The sequence below is a fragment of the Protopterus annectens genome, chromosome 5.part0, assembly GCF_019279795.1.
Source record: "Protopterus annectens isolate FY-2018-M chromosome 5.part0, PAN1.0, whole genome shotgun sequence".
Lineage (NCBI taxonomy): Eukaryota > Metazoa > Chordata > Ceratodontiformes > Protopteridae > Protopterus > Protopterus annectens.
In genome coordinates, this window is record NC_056735.1 from 1,183,992,079 (window position 1) to 1,184,015,622 (window position 23,544).

The window sequence follows — 23,544 nt, forward strand, 5'->3', positions numbered from 1 at the left end:
TAGCCTGCAAAGGGGGTAGGGATGAGATCCCCCTTGCTTGTTTATGTACCACATATAACTGTGGTGTTGTCTGTCCGTATTAGTAGTTGTCCTGGTTGTAAAAGATTCCTGAAGGCCAATAGAGCTTTCTGAACGGCTAACATTTCCTTTAAATTGATATGCAGGTGCTTCTGATCCTTTGTCCAAAGGCCCTGCAGACAGCTGCCCTGAAAATGGGCTCCCCAAGCATAATCCGAGGCGTCCGTGGTTAGAATCTGAGTGGCAGGAGGCAGACAGAAGGGTTTCCCTTTGTTTAGAGCACATGCCCTGGACCACCAAAGAAATTCCTTTTGAAGGCAAGGAAGGACGGAGATCAGTATGTCTAACCTGTGGCAATGCTGAGACCATACACTTTTTAGGTACCACTGTATTTTCCTCATGTGTAGTCTTGCATATGGTACGAGAAGGATGCAGGAGGCCATGTAACCCAAAGCCTGCAGGAATTTCCTTGCAGATAGTTGAGTTAAAGTTGCAAAGGTTTTGAAAGTTGAAGCCAGCTGTAATTGTTTTTCGGATGTCAGAAATGCCATCTGGGTTGTGGTGTTTAGAAGAGCACCCAGAAAAGTTATCTGTTGTGATGGTGTCAAATTGGACTTTTTTATGTTTACAGAGAATCCCAGGAACTTGAGGAGGTTCTGTACAAATTCTAGATGCTGGAGTAAGACATCCTTGCTGTCTGCCTGAATTAGACAATCGTCCAGATAAGGGTAAATTTGAATTCCCTTGAGTCTGCAGTAAGCTACTACTGGAGCCAGGCACTTGGTGAAGACCCTGGGCGCAGTAGACAATCCAAAGGGCAGCGCAGAGAATTGAAAGTGCCTCGATCCGGCCTTGAACCGGAGGTATTTTCTGCGATCCTGCCTGATGGGAATGTGTAAATATGCCTCCTTTAAATCCAAAGTTACCATCCATGCATCTTTGGACAGCATTGGAAGTAGCTGCTGTAGAGTAAGCATCTTGAATTTTGGAATCTCTAGAAAGGTGTTCAAGACCGACAGATCCAGAATGGGTCTCCATGAATTTTGCTTCCTGGGGACTAGAAAGAACCTTGAGTAAAAACCTTGTCCCATCTCTGAAAGTGGAACCAGTTCTATGGCATTCATAGCTAAAAGAGCTTCCACCTGGTTTAAGGCCTCCGTCCATTGATGTTTTGGAAGGTCTGGCCATCCGCTTGGCCTTGGCAAGGTATGAAAATGGAATTTGTAACCTCTTAAAACCACATCCAAAACCCACTTGTCTTGGGTTATTTGAGTCCAATTTTGATAAAAAAGAGAGAGTTTTCCTCCGAGAGGGGCTTCCAGGCAAGAAGTTACTGTAGCCCAACAGAGGGTGTCATTGAGTTTGTTTCCTTTGAGTTTGTGACCTGTCCTCTCCTCCCCTAGGGGTGGAAGCAGTCCACTGTCTTAGTCTATAAGAAGCTTGTGCTTGAGGCCTTCCTCTGGAGCGTCTATATCTACCCCTCTGAGGCCTGTCTGAAGTGGGAAAGGACCAATTTTTTGAAGGCCAATTCCTGCTAAATCTAGGTGGCTGTACTTGTAAGAAATCTTTAACTGTTTGCACGGATTTCGCCTTATCCTCCATCTTTTTAATCACCTCTTCAGCTTTTGATCCAAACAAAACATTATGCTGAACAGGAGCATCCAATAATTTAGCCTTTACTTGTTCAGGCAAATTTTGTTCCTTTAGCCATGCATGCCTTCTAATGACTGTGCCAGAGGCAGCAGCCCTACAAGAAAGCCTCCAAGGCATCAAATCCACAGTGTAAACCATGCTTCCCAACTTGTTCAGTGGCATGCAATAAGTCATGTAATTCCTTATCATCTGCACAGGCAGAAATTGAAGTAAGCTTTTGTTTTAAAACAGACAAGAGAAATTGCTGATATTTCAGCATATGAAACTGACAGTTTAAAGCCCTAATGGACAAAGAAGCAGAAGTGTACACTTTTTTGCCCCATCTTTCTAAGGATCTAGAATCCTTTTCAGTAGGAATGGGATTTTTGGCAGAAGCGGCCTCAACTCCCTTAGGACCCTGAGAAATGGTTTCAGGGTCAGCAGAAGGGTTCTTGTATAAAAACTGGTGGGAATCAGGAACCCTGTAATATCTATCAGGCTTAACAGGAGCAGGAGGAAAAGAGTCAGGGGTTAAGTTAGCCTCCGAAAAGGCATCATCTACAATATCCAAAACAGGAGGAATAGCCAGGGGTCTATGTTGGGGAAGAAGAAGAAAATCCCTCAGTCTTTTCTTAGATTCCGAATACTCCTGTCCTTCCCAGTGGAAATGTTCCCTCATATCATGCAAAGTTTCCCCAAAAGAGAAATCCTCAGGGGGAGAAGCTGAAGGAATGGATTCCTCAGCATCAGAATCCTCATAAGGAGGGAAAGAATATTCCTGGTCAGAAGAAGAAACTGAAGAAACAGAAGCCTGATCAGAGGAATCATAATAAACATCCTGTCTTGGCCTTTTATCTGGAGGGGGATGTGAACGCCTAATCATAGTAAGTAAATCCACCGCCATCCTGAGTAACTGTTTCTGTGACTTGGGAGCCGGTTCAGAAGAGGCCTGTGTTGCAGTCTTTGATTTAGAAGGAGTCTTTGCCTTTGTCTTTGGCTTTGCCTTTATTAGAAGCTGAGTAGGCCTGAAAACCCCTTTGGAAGCCGGTACCTGCACAGCGGCTCCGGACCCATCCGAAGAAGCATTGTCCGAAGGTCCTGCAATAGAAATATTTAAAGACCTGGTTGGCTCCTCATGAGAGTCCGTTTCGGCCATCTGTTCTGAAATGGCCGATGACAGGGGCTGCAAAAGTGCCTCACTGACGATGACCGAACCTGAAGCTGGCTCCGCTTGTGCGCTATCATCAGATTTGGACCTCGGAGGCCTGTCTTTATCCTTGCGACGTTTGTGAACTCCGGTAGCCGGAACCGTATCCGACGACATTTTGTAGTTAAAGCGCCTACCGAAGTAATGAAAAGCAAAATCGTACCTTCGCTTAATTGTACGTTGATTGAATCTAGCACAAAACCGACAACTAGCTACGTCGTGGTCAGGGCCTAAGCAAGGAATACAGTAAGAATGAAAATCCTTATGAGGTATTTGCTTCCCACATGAAATACAATTATTAACTTTTTCTGACATCGGAGTGGAGCAAGAAAAAGTTTCAACGGGTACTTAGCTTTGAGTGGAGAAGAAAATCTTCGGACTGAAGTTTATCAGAAAAAATAGTCAGGAGTCAGCCGGCCGGCACTTGCAAACTGCTACCACCGCACGGCAAGAAAGACTGGAGAAGATGGCGTCGGCTGTCAGCTTTGTACTCCTGGCGCTCTGACGTCAGGGAGCATGGCTGAACAGCCGACGCCGGACCCAGACTTTGGGATTCTGGCCGACCGAGGGCTGCCTGCCGGCGGGGGAGAACCCTACAGTCATGACTGCAACAGTGAAACACGATGAACTTCTTTCATTTCCTTGCTTTGGAATCAAAGGAAGTGAAAGCTCACCTACAATTTTTTAAACTTAACTTCTCAAATACTTTGCAGATGAATTTGTCTGACTACATTATATACCACAGACACAAAAAAATCTGTAGTTTACCCTGTGAGGTACTGCTGTCAATCCTAAACAGGCAATTAAGCCTGCTGCTATAAAAACGACAGAAAGCTATGCAACTACTTTCCTCTGTCTTTACTGGACTGGAAGAGGAGAACTTAACACTGATTCACAGCTGATTCCTATGTAGCCTTGCCTTTCACAGCAAAACAAAGCAGTTAGATCAGTTGGGCATTTAAAGGCAGCTGTCACCTCTTCTGACAAATTTACATAAGCAGCATCAGAGTACTGAAATGCTTAAATGCTGGCTATTAATACTTGTCAATGTATTAAGGTGACTTAAATATAGTATGAAAGACTTCTCTGAAATTTAGAAAAAAGTCAGAAAATACGTTTTCTTGTAAAGTATCAGCACATTTACCATTTTCACACCCCCAAACGGATAAGACAGAACTGTCCAAATCAGGACTGCTCTACAGAAGGAAAGACAGGTGGGCAGCCTCATCAACTAGGTGCATTGATACTGTGTATAAAAAAAGTCTTTTATGCTTTTTTTTGTGACATCCTTCCAGAGATAGATGCATATGTGGTACACAGATCAATGGTAAGAGACACCCACTGACTAAGTCAGCCCTTACACACTGCATTATATTCCCCTTAACAGAAGTAACTGTCAGCTGTACATGATGCAATAAGGATCACTTACTGCAGTGAGAGTTTTCACTGGGGGGAAGGTCTGTCAATTCCTTTAGAACTATAAAAGAATCCCTTTCAAAAGCCTGCTACTTAACTACTTTCTTTTGCTGTAAGTGGCTAACAGTTATATATAACAGATGCATAAATGAGGCTCACTCATGGAAATACAGAAGCAGTTCTGTTACAGAAGGTGTGTTAGATGACAGTGATTCAAACTCCTGTCATTCTATCTTAATGGCATGAGAAAACACCACCACTTCCTTATGTCTAACACGACTCGTATAAACAGGACTTTAAATGTATTCTGGAAAGAAGGAATGAAAGCAAGAAATCAAGATCACATTACCCTGGCAGGCCCCATCGACTGCAATTTTGTGTGAAACATGAACATTGTAAAACAAGCACCTGGGAGTAATTCTGAGCCATTAAAACAGCTAAGAAAACAAAGATACAATGAAAAAAAAACATGTTTTTGAGCTCTAAGGTAGAGTTTTCCTTTACAAATTCTTAATGCAGGGGAGGGGCATCCCCCACACACATACTTACAGTGGATATAAAAAGTGTACACACCCCTGTTACAATGCCAGGTTTTTGTGATATAAAAAAATGAGACCACAGTAAATAATTTCAAAACTTTTTCCACCTTTAATGTGACCTATACCTGTGCAATTCAATTGAAAAACAAACAAATCTGTTAGGGGGAAAATATAAAAAATAAAAAACGTACAATAAGCTGGTTGCAAAAGTGTGCACACCCTTAAACTAATACTTTGTTGAAACACCTTTTGATTTAATTACAGCATTCAGTCTTCTTGGGTACACACCTGCCATCAATTAAAGAGACTCTAACCCCAAATAAAGTTCAGCTGTCCTAGTAAGATTTTCTTGACATTAACTCAGTTGCCTGCTACAGCAAAAGCCATGGTTCACAGAGAGCTTACAAAGCATCAAAGATATCTCATTGTTGAAAGGTATCAGTCAGGAGAAGGGTACAAAAACATTTCCACAGCATTGGATATACCATGGAACACAGTAAAGACAGTCATCAAAAAGTGAAGAAAATATGGGGCAACAGTGACGTTGCAAAAAACTGGACGTCCCTCAAAAATTTATGAAAAGACAAGACAAAAACTGGTCAGGGGAGGCCGCCAAGAGACCTACAGCAACTCTGAAGGAGCTGCAGGAATTTCTGGCAAGTACTGGTAGTGTACATGTGACAACAATCTCCCATATTCTCCATATGTCTGGGCTACGGGGTAGGGTTGCAAAACGGAAGGCTTTTCTTACACAGAAAAACATCTAGGCCCAGCTAATACTTGCAAAACAATACATCAAGTCTCCCAAAAGCATGTGGGAATGTGTGTTATGGTCTGATGAGACCAAGGTTGAACTTTTTGGCCACAATTCCAAAAGGTATGTTTGGCGCAAAAACAACACTTTACATCACCAAAGGCACACCATCACAACGGTGAAGCATGGTGGTGGCAGTATCATGCTTTGGGGTTGCTTTTCTTCAGCTGGAACTGGGACTTTAGTCAAGGTGGAGGGAATTATGAACAGTTCCAAAAACCAGTCACTTTTGGCCCAAAACCTTCAGACGTCTGCTAGAAACCTGAAGATGAAGAGGAATTTCACCTTTCAATATGACAATGACCCCAAGCACACATCCAAATCAACAAAAGAATGGCTTCACCAGAATAAAATTAAAGTTTTGGAATGGCCCAAGCTAGACCCCAGACCTAAATCCAATAGAAAATCTGTGGGGTGACCTGAAGAGGGCTGTGCATAAGAGATGTCCTCGCAATCTGACAGATTTGGAGTGCTTTTGCAAGGAAGAGTGGGCAAATATTGTCAAGTCAAGATGTGCCATGCTGATAGACTCCTACCCAAGAAGACTGAATGCTGTAATTAAATCAAAAGCTGCTTCAACAAAGTATTAGTTTAAGGGTGTGCACACTTATGCAACCACAGCTTATTGTACATTTTTTATATTTTCCCCCCAACAGATTTGTTTTTCAATTGAATTCTACAGGCTATAGGTCACATTAAAGGTGGAAAAAGTTTTCAAATGATATATTGTGGTCTTATTTTTTTACATCACAAAACCCTGGCATTTTAACAGGAGTGTGTAAACGTTTTATATCCACTGTACATACCAACTCCAAGACTGCCATAACTCGGAAAAAAGGAAATATTCCGAGATATGGCATCTTGGACTTCCTATATGCAAATCTAATCTTTTGGCCATTTAGTCTCTGCATTTCGGGAGTTGCTCTAGCGGGTCCCAACATTTCAAATGGTTACCGCTATTACAGGCAATGGCCTGACTAAATTTGTTAGGTCAAGTAAGTCAACACTAAAATAAAACCAATACAAATCAACTTCCTCTAAAAATGAATCAGTGAAATGCAAACAAAGGCTCAGCTCAATGAACATCCAGTTCCTAAATCCAAACTACAACTCAGCATACAAACATACAAAAACCTATTTCACATGGTGAGGGATCAAAATCTCACTCACCCCCATACAAGGGACTATGCGCTACTGCTCCACCTATTACCAACCTGCGATTACTGCATCTTGGAGGAAAAGAAACACTTTCCATACTACAGAGGCTGTTAATGCAATCATACTTTGATATGTATCCTTTCAAAAGTTACTCTGCATAATGTCTCATCATGTTTATACGCATTGTGAAGGCTGCCAGCCTAGCCAGACAGAATTTTGCAGATAACTCTGTCATTTGTAAATATGAATGTAAACTACAGGCTTGTTGTGTTAAATGTAAAGAAATAGTGTTACATGTGGAACTGGGAAAAAATGTGACAACAGTGCACTCTGCTGACCAAAGTAAAGCATGTGGTGACCCTTTGATGTAGACAGTGGTGCCGAAGGGTCTAGATGAAGAAATTCTATTGTTTTAACCAAGAGTTAAATTGCTAGATTTAAACATGCAAATGTATTTTTATTGCTTTTCTTCCTTACCAGCTGCACGATAACAAAAGGAGATGTTATGAATGTAAATGCAGTTTCTGTTAGCCTGGGAACCCATGGGAATGTGAAGAATGATGTAATGTGTAGCCTGGGAACCCCAGGAAAGTGTGAAGAATGATGTAATGTGAACCAGAATTGCAATTTCAATTTAACCAGAGAGGATTAAGCATTTTTGTCTTGACCATCCAACTCATCAGCAGTCTGCCTGTTTCTATAAGTAAGTTTATCTTAGACTTGTGTTTTCTCTTAGTAATAGCTAGAAAGTAGAAAAAATAGACTGTTTTTCTGTGATGTCAGAACTGAATCACTGACTTATTTTAAGTATTTCTCTGTGATCTCTGACCTCTTGACTAGCACTGTGTAGTATGAAGTACGCACTGTGTAGTATGAAGTACTGTCTTGTGTTTTTAGTATTTATTAAATATTTTTAAACCTTCAACTGTGGCTGTTCTGTGTAGAGATAATTTAAGCTCTAGAGTACATTGCATATTTATAGTGATTACTGTACCTAGCCACTCTAATAAGCCTTGACTGTTTAGTTATATTACCAACTGGAGAATAACATTGCACAGCAATAAATGTTCACCCTTTTAAGGGCCTTTGAGTAACTGATAAATATTACCTGGGTGGTGGCAGGCGGTGCTACCGTATAGTCTGGGTAAAAGGGGCACAGCTGGAGAACCTGTGCCAGCCTTTCCCAGGACTGTCTGTGTGGTTGTATAAACTTATCTCAAAGTGTGTGTGTGTGTGTGTGTGTGTGTCAGCTACTTGGGCAGGGACACAAAGCACTGGTTGGACAGAGAGGGTGCTGGAGATTTTAGCTTGCTCAGCTAGGCTGAGATCTGGACCCTGTAGCTGTGCCAATGGGGAGTCTTACATGGGACCTGGAAAGCAAGGGAGCGACCAGTCCTGAACTGACTGTGATCTCGGTGAGCTCTTAAGAGAAACTGCACTTTACTGTGTATATTTGTTATCCTTTCTTCATATACGAGACACCCTCTCTGGTGTTAGTGGTGAGGATTGAGGCTCCTTGATTGCTGGGCCAGGGCCCAGGTGTCACACACGTGGCAAACTTCCTTACCATAACATTACTTGTTTTACTATAATATTATGCCTTAACTAAAGTATACTAATACAGAGTGCCTAACTTAAAAACAACTGCTATGATAACAGCTCTGCAAGCACTTCTTGACATAACTAAATGTCTAAACAACTTCTGCAGATGCCCACTGCCTCAAGAACTAAATCTGATGAATACGAAAATCCAGTCAGAGACACTTGACAAAAGTAACTTCAGCAACTGATCATACAGCAGTCAAAAAAGTTATGTACTCACCATAACGTTCCATCTGAGTAGGTAACTTCATTTGTCTGCAACCTGTGGGTATCAGATCCGATTTGGATCCGAGCCGGCAGCTTTCCAAGCTAAAAGATCTGAGCTCCAAGCTCCTCCCCCTACCCACAATGCCCTGCCATCTCCCTCTAACCCTCAGATCGAGTTTGCCAGAAAAAGGCAATAGGAAATTCTATAACCTAGAAAGGGTTACAATACGTTCCAGTGATGTCAACTGAATGAAGATATATCCTGATCATTTGATAACGAACTAAGGGTCTGGGGGATGGAGGGAGGGTCGGTTGTAGATAAATTAAGTTACCTACTCAGATGGAACGTTATGGCGAGTACATAACTTCTTTATCTGAAGTAGTTAACTTCATTTTCTCAGCAACCTGTGGGACAGAGTCCCCAGCTACCAGCAACTTGGGAGGCCCTTATGGAAGGATATTCCGGAGCACTTCGGAGCCAAACAATGCACGTCCTCTGGATATTAAATCCAATTTATAGTGTGTAATAAAGGTATGAGAGGAAGCCAAAGTAGCTGCTGAGCAAATGTCATCCAAAGAAACCCCTGACCAGAAAGCAGCAGAAGTGGCCATAGATCGGGTAGAATGGGCTCGCACTCTCAGGGGCTCAGGACAACCAAAACTTTTGTATGCTAGGAGAATGCATGGGAAATCCATCTAGCTAAGGATACTTTAGCGACTGGCTTCTCCAGACAGGATTTTGCAAAGGAAACAAAAAGTTGATCAGATTCTCGAAGATCTGCTGTTCTGTTTAAGTAAAAACGTAACTGTCTGTGAACATCCAGACAATGAAGTCTGTATTCTCCTTTGTTTTGGAAATTTGGAAAGAAGACAGGTAGATTGATGGACTGGTTGATGTTGGCTTCTGAAGCCACTTTGGGCAGAAAAGAGGGATTAGTCCTAAGGGAGACCCTGCCTTTATGAAAGATGATGTATGGAGGTTTACTGCAAAGAGCGTGAAGCTCCGATATCCTTCTAGCAGAAGTAATGGCAATCAGGAAGGCCATCTTCCAGGATACATATTTTAAGTCGACTGAAGCCGCGGGTTCAAAAGGAGGCCCAGTCAGAGCTTGAGGAACTAGGGTAAGATCCCATGGAGGCACTGCATCTTTAATAGGGGGTCTTAACAAAAAGGTTCTTTTCATGAATGTTTTGCATATCTTGGAGGACGCTAGAGGCCCTGAACTGTTTCCAACGTGGTAGTGGGAAATAGCTGCCAACTGAACTTTAATAGTAGAAGCACTAGCTCTTTGATCAAAGATATGCGAAAGGAAGTCTAGATCTGCTGGGATAGGAGCCGTGAAGGGGTCTAAGTTCCTGTACTTCGTCCAGACAGAGAAACGTTTCAATTTACTCTTGCAGATTTTCCTGGTAGACAGTTTATGGGCGGCCACCAGGATGGCCTTAACCAAGGAAGATATACCGGGAGTGCTAGCCATTAAGGGAACTGGATCAACCAAGCTGAGAGCTTGAGGTAGTCCAGGTCAGGGGTCTTCAATCCTGAAGGATGAGAGATCAGATCCGAATTGGGATCTAAAATCCAGGGAGGATGTACTAGATGAGACCGCAGGTAAGGGACCCAGGTTTGACGAGGCCAGAATGGGGCTATGATGATAACTCTGCTCCCCAACCGACGAGCTTTCTGCAAGAATTTTGTCATCAATGGAAGAGGAGGATAAGCATACAGAAGACCGGATGGCCAAGCATGAACTAGAGCATCTCTGGGGGCTTCCCCTGGTGGGGGAATCAGAGCGAAGAACTCGCTGCACTTTGTGTTCGAAGGCGAGGCGAAGAGATCGCAGCAAGGTTGACCCCACTGGAGGAAGATTTGTTTCGCTACTGCTGGGTTCAGAGACCACTCATAAGGTGAGAGGATCGTTCGACTCAACCTGTCCACCAAGATGTTTGACCGACCCGGGATGTGCGTTGCTATGAGAAAGCGGTTGGTGGATATCGCCCACTCCCATAATCTCATTGCCTCCCTGCAAAGTGGATAGGATCTGGTTCCCCCCTGTTTGTTTATGTACCAGACTACCGACATGTTGTCTGTTTGAAGTGCAATAGTTCCTTGAGGGAGAAGGGGATGGAGTGCCTGCAACACTAGAAGCACCGCCCTCATCTCCAGGACATTGATATGCAGTGAGGTCTCTGTGAAAGTCCACGTGCCTTGGACGGATCTGCCCATGCAATGCCCCCCCCACCGGAGGAGAGATGCATCCGTGGTCACCGTGACTTGGGGAGGGGGTACAACAACGGGGCAGCCTTCTTGAAGATCTCTGGAGCGGAGCCACCAAAGAAGCGACTTCCTGCAAATCCTGCTGAGGGGAATAGGTGTAGACAGGGGGTGAAAAAGAATGGACCATTGAACTTGTAATGTCCATTGAAGGGATCTCATCTTCAGGCGAGCGAAGGGCGACAGATTGATGGCCGCTGCCATAGATCCCAGGGCCCTCAGGACTAGTTCCGCTGGGGGAGCTGACGATTGTAAGAGGTCTAGAATGTGAAGGCTTAGACTGCGAAGTCTGTCCGCTGTCAGAAAGACTCTGGATTGAGTAGTGTCTATCCTGGCCCCTATGAATTCCAAAATTTGAGTAGGTTGAAGGGAGGATTTCTGGTAGTTTATCGTGATCCCTAGGTGGCGGGCTAGGTGTAAGAAGTAGTCCCTGCCTGAGCAGAGTTGATGCTTGGTGGGGGGCGGTTAGGAGCCAATCATCCAGGTACGAAAAGACCTGTATTCCCTGAAGCCTCAGGTGGGCCCCTACAACTGCCATGACCTTGGTGAACACCCTGGGGGCTGTGGTGAGACCGAAGGGTAGGACCCTGAACTGATAATGGGTGGCTCCCAGCCGAAAGCGGAGGAACCTTCTGGATCGTCTGTCCATCAGAATGTGGTAGTACGCATCCTTGAGGTCTATCGAGCACATCCAGTCGTTCTCCTGCAAAAGTGGGAGAATGGATTGAATAGTGGCCATCTGGAATTTTTCTTTGGCGACAGACAGGTTCAGTGTTGACAGGTCGAGAATGGGTCATAGGTCCCCCATCTTTTTTTGGTACCAAAAAGAACCTGGAGTAAAAGCCTGATCCGGATTGTTGGGGGGGGGGGGATAGCTCTTTATCTTAGCAGCCCTCGAATTTCTGATGCTGCTGCCTCCCTCTGATCAGATGGAACATCGGGAAGTCTTGTTGATCGGGGAGGGTGAGATAGGAAAGGAATTGAATAGCCTCTGGATATGATTCAGAGCACCCAGCGATCTGTCTTAATGGACTCCCATTTCGCTAGGTATTCCGAGAAGCACCCCCCCCGACTGCCTCCAGAGAGGAACAGTCAGGCAACCCCTCAGGGCTGCTGCGCGGGTCGATCCGAAAAAGGTTCTCTCGACCCAAAATTCTTCGGACCTCCTCTGCCTCTGAAGGACGAGGGATCTGGAGCGAAACAGGATTGTTGAGCTTTCCGGAACTACATCTTCTTCTGTCCTCTTTGGTTCCTGGAGTAGGACCTCTGAGGAGCCGAGAAGCAGATCCCGACGGCAGACATCTTCCCATCTTTCTCAATCTGGGAGCGTATCGCAGACGGTTTTGCCGGAGAGCGTAGAACCATCAAAAGGGGCATTCGCGAAGGACGCCTTGAAGGATTCCGCAAAATCGCAGAGACGGAGCCAGGCCTGTCTACGTAAGACTATGCCCGTTCCGCTAGCTCTAGCCACTCCCTCCGTAGCATGGGAGAGAAGCCGCATAGATGTGCTGATGATTGACTTAAGAGTGGCCATTCGAGCCGAGAAGGTCTGCTTGTCCTTGGCCGACATTAACTCTGGGGGTGAACCAGTGTACTCTTTAATCAGGTCCCGCTGGAGCCGAATCACGTGCCAAATAATTCAGTGACCTTACAGAGAAGGTCGCTGAAGAGAACATCTGCTTTCCCAAACAGTCCATCATCCGAGACTCCTTGTCTGGAGGATGCACAGAGGAACTCGCCTGTGCTAATTCCTTTTTAGTGGCAGCCGCCACCACCATGGCATCCACTGGAGCACCCTTGCACCAAACTGTCCTGTCCGTGGGAGGGCTGAGGATCCTGTCCGGTCTCTTGGGTATTGGCTCGACAGTGTCCGGCTCCTTCCATGCCCTGGTAGTTATGAGGTCTACCAGGGGATCGGCGGGAGGGGACACCCAAGAGGTAGATGGGCCTGTCTCAAATGCCTCCAGAAACACAGACTCATCCGAGGAAGGTTTTTGGGCAGACCAACCCCCTCTAATGCATAACATTTCCACAATGTCTCCAAAGGAGACGTCTTCGGGGGGTGACCTTGGGGAACCTTCCCCTTCCTCTAAGTCTGTGTCCTCTGTGAGGGACTCGGGTGAGTCCAAGTGCCGCCTCTTGCACTTCCGTTTGTGAGGGACATCCTTGGGGGGGGGGGGACTGTCCGAAGAGGCCTCACCAACAATGTCCTGTTCCTCTACAGGAACAATTTGGGACGTAGGCGCAGGCTGTCCCTGGGGCCGGATGATGGAAGAAAGGCCAGTCTGAGTGGGAATGGCGGGTGGATCCATAGCAAGAGCCTGGGGCCTCGAATCCCTCGAAAGTACCCTCTCCACAATGTCGAATGCCGAGGGGGAACTGCTTTCCCTTGGATCTGAAAGCAATCCCCTCTGATCCGACGTGTGGATCGGCGCCAAAGGTGACCTGACCGGATCCGAAAGGGTAGTGTGCCCCGACCTTAACGGAGCTGAAGGCCCGCTGACCCCTCCGGATCCGACACTCAGCTCACGGCCCCGAGAGCTCGGATCTGAAAACGGATCTGACAGACTCTAGGGTAGAGTCGGCGCCGAAGTAGGAAACACTGTTGGTGCCGACCCTAACCTGACTCCAAAGCTAGTCAGATCCGACAACTCCGAACCACGAAAGCGGGTCGGTGAAGGAGCAATGGGGGCGAAAAAGGTGGGGGGGGGGCAAGAGCGCTCCCATCTGCATCTGGGCCTGGAGAAATCGACGCATCATCCGGTCCATATCTGCGTCCGATAAACTTCTGGTGGATCTAGATGAGGCCACCGAAGCCGGCCGGGAAGGCCGCCTGGATGACCTCGAGGGTGACCGGGTCTCCTCTTCCGGCGAGAAACGTGGAGAACGGAGCTGGGAGGGGGAAGGTCCAGAGACCTTAAGGGGAGAGGCAAGCTGTTTAGACGGCGGTGCCGAAGGGGTCGAGTCAGACCGCCTCTTGTGACTGCGATGCCTTTCCTTCTCTCTCTCCCTATCCTTTTTTATCCCTCTTTCTGCCTTCCCTTTCCTCCTGGGCCAGCGAGGGAGGTTGAGTCCCGTCCAGGGGATCAGGAGCGGCAGGTGGGGCAGCCGCGGCTGGCGCCACCGAGGTGGACGAAGCAGAGTCCGGGGGCAAAAGGCCCGCCAGAATAAGCTTCGACCTCCTATCTTTCAAAGCCCTGGGGTTGAAGGCTGCACAAATAGTGCAGCCCGAGGAGAGGTGATCAACCCTCAGGCACAGGACACATCGAGTGTGGCCATCCGCTGGGGACAGCTTATGGCTGCACTCGGTACATTTAGAGAAAATGGCTTTAGGGCCTTCAGCCATTATAGAAGAGGAAAAAAGAAAAATAGGCCCACAAGCACACACCTTCACACACGCAGAGGGTGGGAGGGGAATAACTCCAACTTAACCAAAACGTTAAAAGAACTACCCAAAAAGGGCTAGAAAGATAAGAGGAAGTTCACACACACAAAGTTAGAGAAAGGTTGACAGAAATTCAAGATTTAAATGCTACACTCACAGTACTACGCTCGGAGCTTGTTCAGAGAAGCTTATGGAAGCCGCGGCAAATGAGATCTGAGGGTTAGAGGGAGATGGCAGGGCATTATGGGTAGGGGGAGGAGCTTGGAGCTCTGATCTTTTAGCTTGGAAAGCTGCCGGCTCAGATCCGAATCGGATCCGATACCCACAGGTTGCTGAGCCAATGAAGTTAACTACTTCAGATTAACTGTTACAGCACGCACAAGATCCAATGGATGGCCAACTTTATACTTAAATCAACAAGGACATAGAAAGTTCCAGGAACTCTGTCTGGAGAAACAACAGACTCCCTTGAGGATAAAACAGATTATGGGTCCATTCTTAATGAATCCAACAATACCTTCTTACAATGATGCAGTCTTTCCGCTGATGAAGCATGTGGTGATCTTGGCAATATTCGATGAGCTTGCATCAGGTCTTGTGCAGTCTCCTAAACTTAAGGGAACAAAACAAGACCTCAGATTATGAGGGGGGGGGCCACAAAAGTACAATGCCGAGGTGACAGAAGCCTCCAGTACAATGTCCCATCTGGCCAAGATAATCGTTCTTCAGTAAGGGAAGTTTGCTGTTGTCACTCATGAAATCATCAAAGCACTGGTGCTCTCACTTAGGTTGCCACAGCTTTTTGTCAGCATGTGCATCATATAACATTCTTAAGGACTATATATTTTTGTATTTGTTATTCTACTGCAATGGTAAGTTACCACAGGACTGCTTCATCATGAATGACAGCTACATCTCTAGCCTTGAGATATTTGTGGAATACCATAGCCCACCTACAAGGAGATGCTTCATTAGAATACTTGCGGGGAAAAAAAAGAATACCAACTGCAGGTAAGCTAACACAAGTACACAATGTGCTGGTCCTGGACTACCATTTTTGACAAAAAAAATCTAAAAGCAATTCTTTCATTTCAATATTAAAATAATGACTGTAATAAAACACTAGAAATTAACTACTACTGGCTAAAAAGAAGACAATGGAATTCAGAGAAAAGCCTAACAGAGTTTTAGTTACAGTACCTCTGATTTGAAGAGGAGAAACTGTGCAAGACTGGGTTCCCCCCACACATTTACAGGCATTCCCTCTATGCTGATGAATAAAGTAGGATGATCAAAACTAAGAGAGAAGACCAGCAAGGCCACTGATGAATTCTCTTTAATAATATCCACTGGAGAGGGGGAAAAATCGTTCAACCAAGACCACCATTTTGATTGACATACTTTCAAAAATAAAGATGTCTAGTACTACTTCAAGCTGTTCAACTCTTAACTGGGTAGACAGGGTGATCCAAAACACCATTTCTATTCACTACGTAAGCCAATGTAAGATATTAGCACCTGAAGTTTGGCTCAACTGTTACAGTTAAGTTACTGCCAACTCCTCCTAACTACGAAACAGTGATTTAAGAAATGGTAACATGAATTCACATTTTGGAAAGATTCCTAACTAATTCATACCATGCCACAACTCATCATGCTTCTTTATATTCCTAGGGGAGATCTTTGTTGGGGCTGTCTGTGCCCTCCCTCTCTTACCACCAACCGTATCTTTGTTGCTATCTTCATCCTCTCGTACAGGTTTATACCTAGAAGAATAAAAACAACAGAATAATGTCATATAATGATGGAGACTGCAAAGTACATTTGACAATAGGAAAATTAATATGGGGCAACATTTGAATCATATCTCTAAAATCAGCTAATAAAGGAGCTGTGCCACAAGAAAAGTATGGCATAGAATTTATTCCAAAAGAAAAAAAACACCAAACTATTATTCCCAGTTAGCAACAATGAATTGCATAAACAGTACAAAACTATTCCAAAAAATTGGCATCTTTTGCTCAAAAACAAGTGCTTTTCATTCCCTTCCCTTTAATCTGATACAAACACGGACGAACAAAAAGATGAGATGATTCAAGAATTAACTTCATCTGTTTTGAGTAAGACTGTTTGCTTTAATTTCTATGAATTGTTTCTTGTACTTGTCACATCATATGGTATACCATTATATGTGAGGAGGATGGATGCATCTGAAGTATAACCTAAGATGAAGAACCAAAGTAACTCATTTGGTGTTAGCAACAATGTCAATGAAAAACATTGTACCTAGGCATCAAACTGTGTGGTACAAGTTAGCGATAAGTACAAGAGACACATTCAAAGCCTAAACAAAAATCAAAAATTTCAATCACAGCTTTCAGATGCACCTGAAAAGGAAAACTTCACAAGTCAATTTATTTCCATTGCAAAATGCTTTTTGATCCCTTTAATACAACCAAAATGCTTCACAGAAAAATGTGATTTATACATTACAATCTTGGTTTCTTGTCTACTTCAACTTTGCAGTCTGTCTGGAGATCATTTTCTACAAAAGAGCAAGTTATTTTCTTCTGGTGTTAATCACAACATTTATTGCACTACACAGAAAGTTCTGATTAAACTAGACCGAAGACATTAATTCTAGTCACTGGGTCAATAAAATACATTAACCCATAAGGCATTACCTCATTTTCATTTACTTCCATTTAGTTAACAAGGTGAACTCCTGACTGTGGACAGGCTGGAAAGGCACTGCCTGGGGCTCACAACAAATTAATTTAAATGTTAAAAAGATTGTAAAGTTAAGTAAAGTAGCTTTTTTTCTTTCTTGCTCAGTTTAAATCATAGATTCACATTTAAACTGCAGCACTGAATATCATTCAGTACTGCTGTTAAGTAACACTGAAACAATAGCACTGTGTATGGTTTGCCTTTCAACTGCTGTAGGCTTGAATGCGATAAGGTAGCCCCCACAACTAGTACTACAAATGTAAAGTATAACACAATGGGATCAGCACTGTACCTGTGACTGGGTTAGTAAGATTAGTCTTAACTACTTAATCTCATAACAAACAATGACCTGGAGGGTACAACTGTGAATCTGAGAAAAACTAACTCAGCTATTTATTCAAATCTAACATTCAAATGTACAAAGATATCAACTAACTTAAATAAATAAAAGGTTTTAAAGTAATTTAAACGACAGAATGCTGCTGCTAGTAGTCATAGTCCAAAAACGTATGAAATGACAGTGCCCTCACTGCAAGCTAGTGGAGAGACAAGATCAAAAATTATTCAGCACAGCATAATTATTCAGCGCAGCATACTCTGTGCCCTGTAAATATTTCAACAGGGAAGTAAAATCTATGGCATGAAATTAAATCATGCCAAAATGGAGTCACAGTGAGTAAAACATTTAAAAAAAATAGCCACCCAGAGTGATATGAGGAATCTAGTGCATGTACAAGTTGTAGATATGATGAAAAACTTTTTTTTTTTTGGGTGCAACTGTCCTTTAACAATAGCTCTATTGGTAAACCTTAAAAAGTAAGATTGATAACTTTACCATGGAGAAAAACAGTAACAAATCAAGGAATGAACAATGGTAATAGAAACTAAGCCACTGTGCTAATTTTTTAAGTGTGACCAGTTATACAAAATGAGTAACTTCACTGCCCAGATTATGTCTGGCATCATCCTTGTCATCTGGCTTTTCTCAGTGTCACTCGGTTTGGTTTCACCTGAGAAGTCAACACACAAGTGTTTTTACAATACATTTTGTTTCATTTAATTTATAAATTTATCCACTCATTCATCTAAATCTAACATCCATCTGCCATTTGTTAACTAGGTAAATGAAATGGTCCCAAGGACCCTTTTTCAGCCATGATATGGGCCAAGAGGCACAGGCAAAAATAAGACTCTACATCAATCATACTATAATAGCAACATAACAAATGGCAAAAGACATTCCATACACAAAAATAAAATGACACAATAGAATAAACCAATAAAATTATAGTTATGTACTCACCATAAAGTACAGTTTTGTACCTACCATAAATGTAGATGTTCGAGTGTTCACCCTGCTGCAGTCATCACACTTGGGTTATCCTGTCGTCAGGCATCCCGCAGTCGGCCGGAATTCCAAAGTCTTGGTCCGACGTCGGTTGCTGTCGCCTCATCCCTGACGTCAGTGCACCAGGGGTACATATATTGCAACCAACGCCATTTTATTCAGTTTTTCTTGCCCCAGATGTCAGGTGCCCCCAAAAGAGTGATCAGAATTAGTACCAAATGGTGTGAACACTGCACAAACACAAAAACCCTTCAGCTATAAGCCAATACGTCAGTAAGGCATAGCAGAGATTTAGCCAGTAGATCAAAGGGGATGGAGGGAGGGTAACCTGGACTGCAGCAGGGTGAACACTCGAACATCTACATTTATGGTAGGTACAAAACTGTACTATGCTCATCATGTTACCCTGCTGCAGTCATCACACTTGGGTTGAATCCCAAAGCTAAGGTAGGGGGGAGGTATCATAGAGGGTTAGTGGAGGCAATAAGGCCCTGCAGAACTGCAGTGACGAAGCCCGCCCTGGACTTAGAGTAAAGAGGCAAGTGATAGTGTTTGGTGAAGGTGTGTACAGAACTCCAAGTTGCAGCTTCTAAAATTTCCTTGGTAGGAACTCCCCTGAGAAAGGCTGTAGAGGTAGCTGTTGCCCTGGTAGAGTGGGATCTAATGGTAGCAGGCACTGGTTTCCCATGATGGGTATAACAGAACCATATGCAATGACCTATCCATTTTGAAATGGTTTGCTTGGATATCGCCCTCCCTTGAGAAGCTGTAGCATAGGATACAAAGAGCTGGTCAGTTTTTCTGAAAGTCTTAGTTTTATCCAAGTAGTAACAAAGCTGCCTGTGAATGTCCAAGGAATGCAGGAGTCTCTCACCTTTGTTCTGTGGATTGGGGAAGAAGGTGGGTAGGTGGATGGTTTGATTTAAAGCTACACTGGAAACCACCTTAGGCATAAAGGAAGGATTAGTTCGTAGAGAAACTCTGTCTTGATGAAAAATGAGGAAAGGTTCCACTGCCATTAGTGCCTGTAGTTCTGAGACTCTCCTAGTTGAAGTTATTGCCAGGAGCAGGGCAGTCTTCCAAGATAGGAACTGAAGGTCTGCAGAGAAAGCTGGTTCAAAGGGAGGTAGCGTTAGTTTTTCCAGTACAAAGTTGAGGTCCCATGTTGGTGAAGGAGCTCTCCTAGGTGGTCTAATGTTTTTTGCCCCTCTGAGGAACTGCCTTAGAAGAGGATTTGAAAATAAAGGTGGATTCGTGTCGTAGTGAGCTGAAATAGCTGAAGCATGGATTTTAATTGAGGAAAAGGAAAGTCCTTTGTGCAACATCTCAGCTGAATACTGCAGAATGTGAGGCATGTGAGGTTGAGTTGTGTCCTGGCCTTTAGCTTGGTTCCAGGCACAAAACCTTTTCCATTTGTCCGAGTAAGCCTTCCTGGTGCTTGGCCTCCTGGCTTCCAGAATAACATCCAGAACTGCTTGTGAAAGAGGAGCTGGTTGGATATTTAGTAGATTTGCCATGCAGCCAGATTTAAAGTTTTGAGCTGGCTGTGTAGAATCTGTTTGTTTTGTTGCATGAGCAAATGGGGTATTTGAGGCAATATCTATGGTGGGCTGTGAGCCATATTCTTCAATAGCGAGTACCAGTGCTGGCGTGGCCAGTCTGGGGCTATGAGAATCAGTCGTGGTTTCTCCTTTTTGACCTTCAAAAGAACCTTTGTGAGGAGAGGTAGTGGAGGAAAGTCATATGCTGTCAGGTTTTTCCAACTGAAGGAGAGAGCGTCCACTTTCCAAGCTTGATGGTGGAATGTCCTTGTACAAAATTTTGTCAGTTTGTAGTTTTGAGGACTGGCAAACAGGTCTATGTTTGGAAGGCACCATTTCTGAGTTATCATTGTAAATATTTGTGGGTCTAGTTTCCACTCGTGGGGATCTTTGATGTTTCTGCTTAGGTCGTCTGCCAATGTGTTCTTCTGTCCTGGCAGGAATTGAGCTTGTAACTGGACTTGGTAGGCCAGAGCTGTGTTCCATAAGATCATTGCTTGCCTGTAAAGAGGGTAGGAATGTGTTCCCCCTTGTTTGCTTATGTACCACATTACTGTGGTGTTGTCTGTCTTTATTGCAAGTTGTCCTGGATGCAGTAGATCCTTGAACGCTGTCAGAGCTTTCTGTACAGCTAGCATCTATTTTTGATTTATGTGCAGTTTTCTTTGTTCTGCAGTCCATAGGCCTTGAATGCATTGTCCTGCCATGTGTGCCCCCCAGGCGTAGTCTGAAGCATCTGTTGTGATAGTTTGCCTGGTTGGGGGCAAGGTGAAAGGCTGACCCTTGTTGAGGTGACATGCCTGTGACCACCATAGAAACTCCTGTTGAAGGCAGGGAATGAGAGATATCATTGTGTCCAAGCTGTGGCTGTGTTGAGACCATACGCTTTTTAGCGTGTACCCCAGACAATTTAGTAGATGCTTCACAAAGGCCAGATGATGTAAGAGAATGTCTTTGCTTTCTGCTTGGATGAGGCAGTCGTCCAGGTATGGATATATTTGAATTCCTCTTTGTCTGCAGTATGCAATTACTGGTGCCAGGCATTTTGTGAAAACTCTGGGCGCAGTAGATAAGCCAAAGGGCAGTGCAGAGAATTGATAATGGGTTGAACCTGCAATGAAACGGAGGTATCTTCTGCAACTTTGTCTGATAGGGACATGCAGGTATGCCTCCTTGAGGTCCAACGTTACAAGCCATGCTTCCTTGCCCAACATGGGAAGTAGCTGCTGTAGTGTTAGCATCTTGAATTTGGGAACTTGTAAGTAAGTGTTTAGAATGGAAAGGTCCAGAAGTGGTCTCCAAGCATTGTCCTTTCTGGGTACTAGAAAGAGCCTTGAGTAAAATCCTTGGCCTTGCTCTCGAGTAGGTACCAGTTGAATGGCTCTCATGTCTATGAGAGCTGTAATTTGCTTTTGTGCCTCTGCCCATTGATTTTGTGGCAGGTTTGGCATTCCTCTTTTCATTGGCAAGGTGTGAAAGTGGAATCTGCATCCTCGTAAAATTATGTCTAGGACCCATTTGCCCTTTGTGACCATGTGCCAGTTGACTGCAAAAAGTGTGAGTTTCCCCCCCAAGGGGCCTGTCAAGAGAGTACTGCTTGGCCAGATGAGGTGCAAGTCATTGAGTTTGCCTTCTGGTGGGTTGAGACCTGTCTTCTCCTCCCTTTTGTGTTGTAGTGCCCCATTGGCGAGGTTTATACTGGGCTTGTGGTTGTAAATATTTGTGGGTCTAGTTTCCACTCGTGGGGATCTTTGATGTTTCTGCTTAGGTCGTCTGCCAATGTGTTCTTCTGTCCTGGCAGGAATTGAGCTTGTAACTGGACTTGGTAGGCCAGAGCTGTGTTCCATAAGATCATTGCTTGCCTGTAAAGAGGGTAGGAATGTGTGCCCCCTTGTTTGCTTATGTACCACATTACTGTGGTGTTGTCTGTCTTTATTGCAAGTTGTCCTGGATGCAGTAGATCCTTGAACGCTGTCAGAGCTTTCTGTACAGCTAGCATCTATTTTTGATTTATGTGCAGTTTTCTTTGTTCTGCAGTCCATAGGCCTTGAATGCATTGTCCTGCCATGTGTGCCCCCCAAGCGTAGTCTGAAGCATCTGTTGTGATAGTTTGCCTGGTTGGGGGCAAGGTGAAAGACTGACCCTTGTTGAGGTGACATGCCTGTGACCACCATAGAAACTCCTGTTGAAGGCAGGGAATGAGAGATATCATTGTGTCCAAGCTGTGGCTGTGTTGAGACCATACGCTTTTTAGGTACCACTGTAATTTCCTCATATACAGTTTTGCAAATGGTATTATTAGAATGCAAGATGCCATGAAGCTCAAAGTCTGCAGAATTTTTCTTGCAGTTAATTGGGTCTTTGTTGCCATTGTCTTGAAATATTGAGTCAGTTGTAGTTGCTTGTCTGGTGTTAGATAAGCCTTCTGGGCCATTGTATCCAAGCTGGCACCCAGGAATGTCATTTTTTGCGAGGGTACTAGTTTTGACTTCTCTTCGTTTACTGTGTACCCCAGACAATTTAGTAGATGCTTCACAAAGGCCAGATGATGTAAGAGAATGTCTTTGCTTTCTGCTTGGATGAGGCAGTCGTCCAGGTATGGATATATTTGAATTCCTCTTTGTCTGCAGTATGCAATTACTGGTGCCAGGCATTTTGTGAAAACTCTGGGCGCAGTAGATAAGCCAAAGGGCAGTGCAGAGAATTGATAATGGGTTGAACCTGCAATGAAACGGAGGTATCTTCTGCAACTTTGTCTGATAGGGACATGCAGGTATGCCTCCTTGAGGTCCAACGTTACAAGCCATGCTTCCTTGCCCAACATGGGAAGTAGCTGCTGTAGTGTTAGCATCTTGAATTTGGGAACTTGTAAGTAAGTGTTTAGAATGGAAAGGTCCAGAAGTGGTCTCCAAGCATTGTCCTTTCTGGGTACTAGAAAGAGCCTTGAGTAAAATCCTTGGCCTTGCTCTTGAGTAGGTACCAGTTGAATGGCTCTCATGTCTATGAGAGCTGTAATTTGCTTTTGTGCCTCTGCCCATTGATTTTGTGGCAGGTTTGGCATTCCTCTTTTCATTGGCAAGGTGTGAAAGTGGAATCTGCATCCTCATAAAATTATGTCTAGGACCCATTTGCCCTTTGTGACCATGTGCCAGTTGACTGCAAAAAGTGTGAGTCCCCCCCCCCAAGGGGCCTGTCAAGAGAGTACTGCTTGGCCAGATGAGGTGCAAGTCATTGAGTTTGCCTTCTGGTGGGTTGAGACCTGTCTTCTCCTCCCTTCTGTGTTGTAGTGCCCCATTGGCGAGGTTTATACTGGGCTTGTGGTTGTCCTCTGCCCCTTGGGCACCTGTATTTACCCCTCTGTGGTCTGTCAGTAGCTGGAAAGGACCAATTTTTTGTTGGCCAGTTTCTACTGAAGCGAGGGGGTTGTACTTGTAGGAAATCTTTGACTGTCTGCATTGATTTTGCCTTATCTTCCATTTTCTTTAAAGCCTCTTCTGCTTTAACTCCAAAAAGAACATCCTGCTGTAAGGGAGCATCTAGTAGTTTTGCTTTAACATGATCAGGCAGAGTTTGTTCCTTTAACCAAGCATGCCTACGTATAACCGATCCAGTGACAGCTGCTCTGCAGGAGGCCTCCAAAGAATCAAACCCACATTGTAAAGTATGTTTGCCCAC

At 44.3% G+C, this 23,544-nt stretch overlaps 1 protein-coding gene across 2 annotated transcripts in view; it reads right to left on the bottom strand.

Annotated features, from left to right (window-relative positions):
* TRIP12 (thyroid hormone receptor interactor 12) overlaps nt 1-23,544 on the bottom strand; it is a 3,849,287-nt gene that overhangs the window by 742,061 nt on the left and 3,083,682 nt on the right. For both annotated transcript variants that reach the window (XM_044071052.1, XM_044071053.1), the window contains one exon: nt 15,889-16,016. In XM_044071052.1, the coding sequence (XP_043926987.1) occupies nt 15,889-16,016 (128 nt within the window). The remainder of the gene's footprint in view (nt 1-15,888; nt 16,017-23,544) is intronic.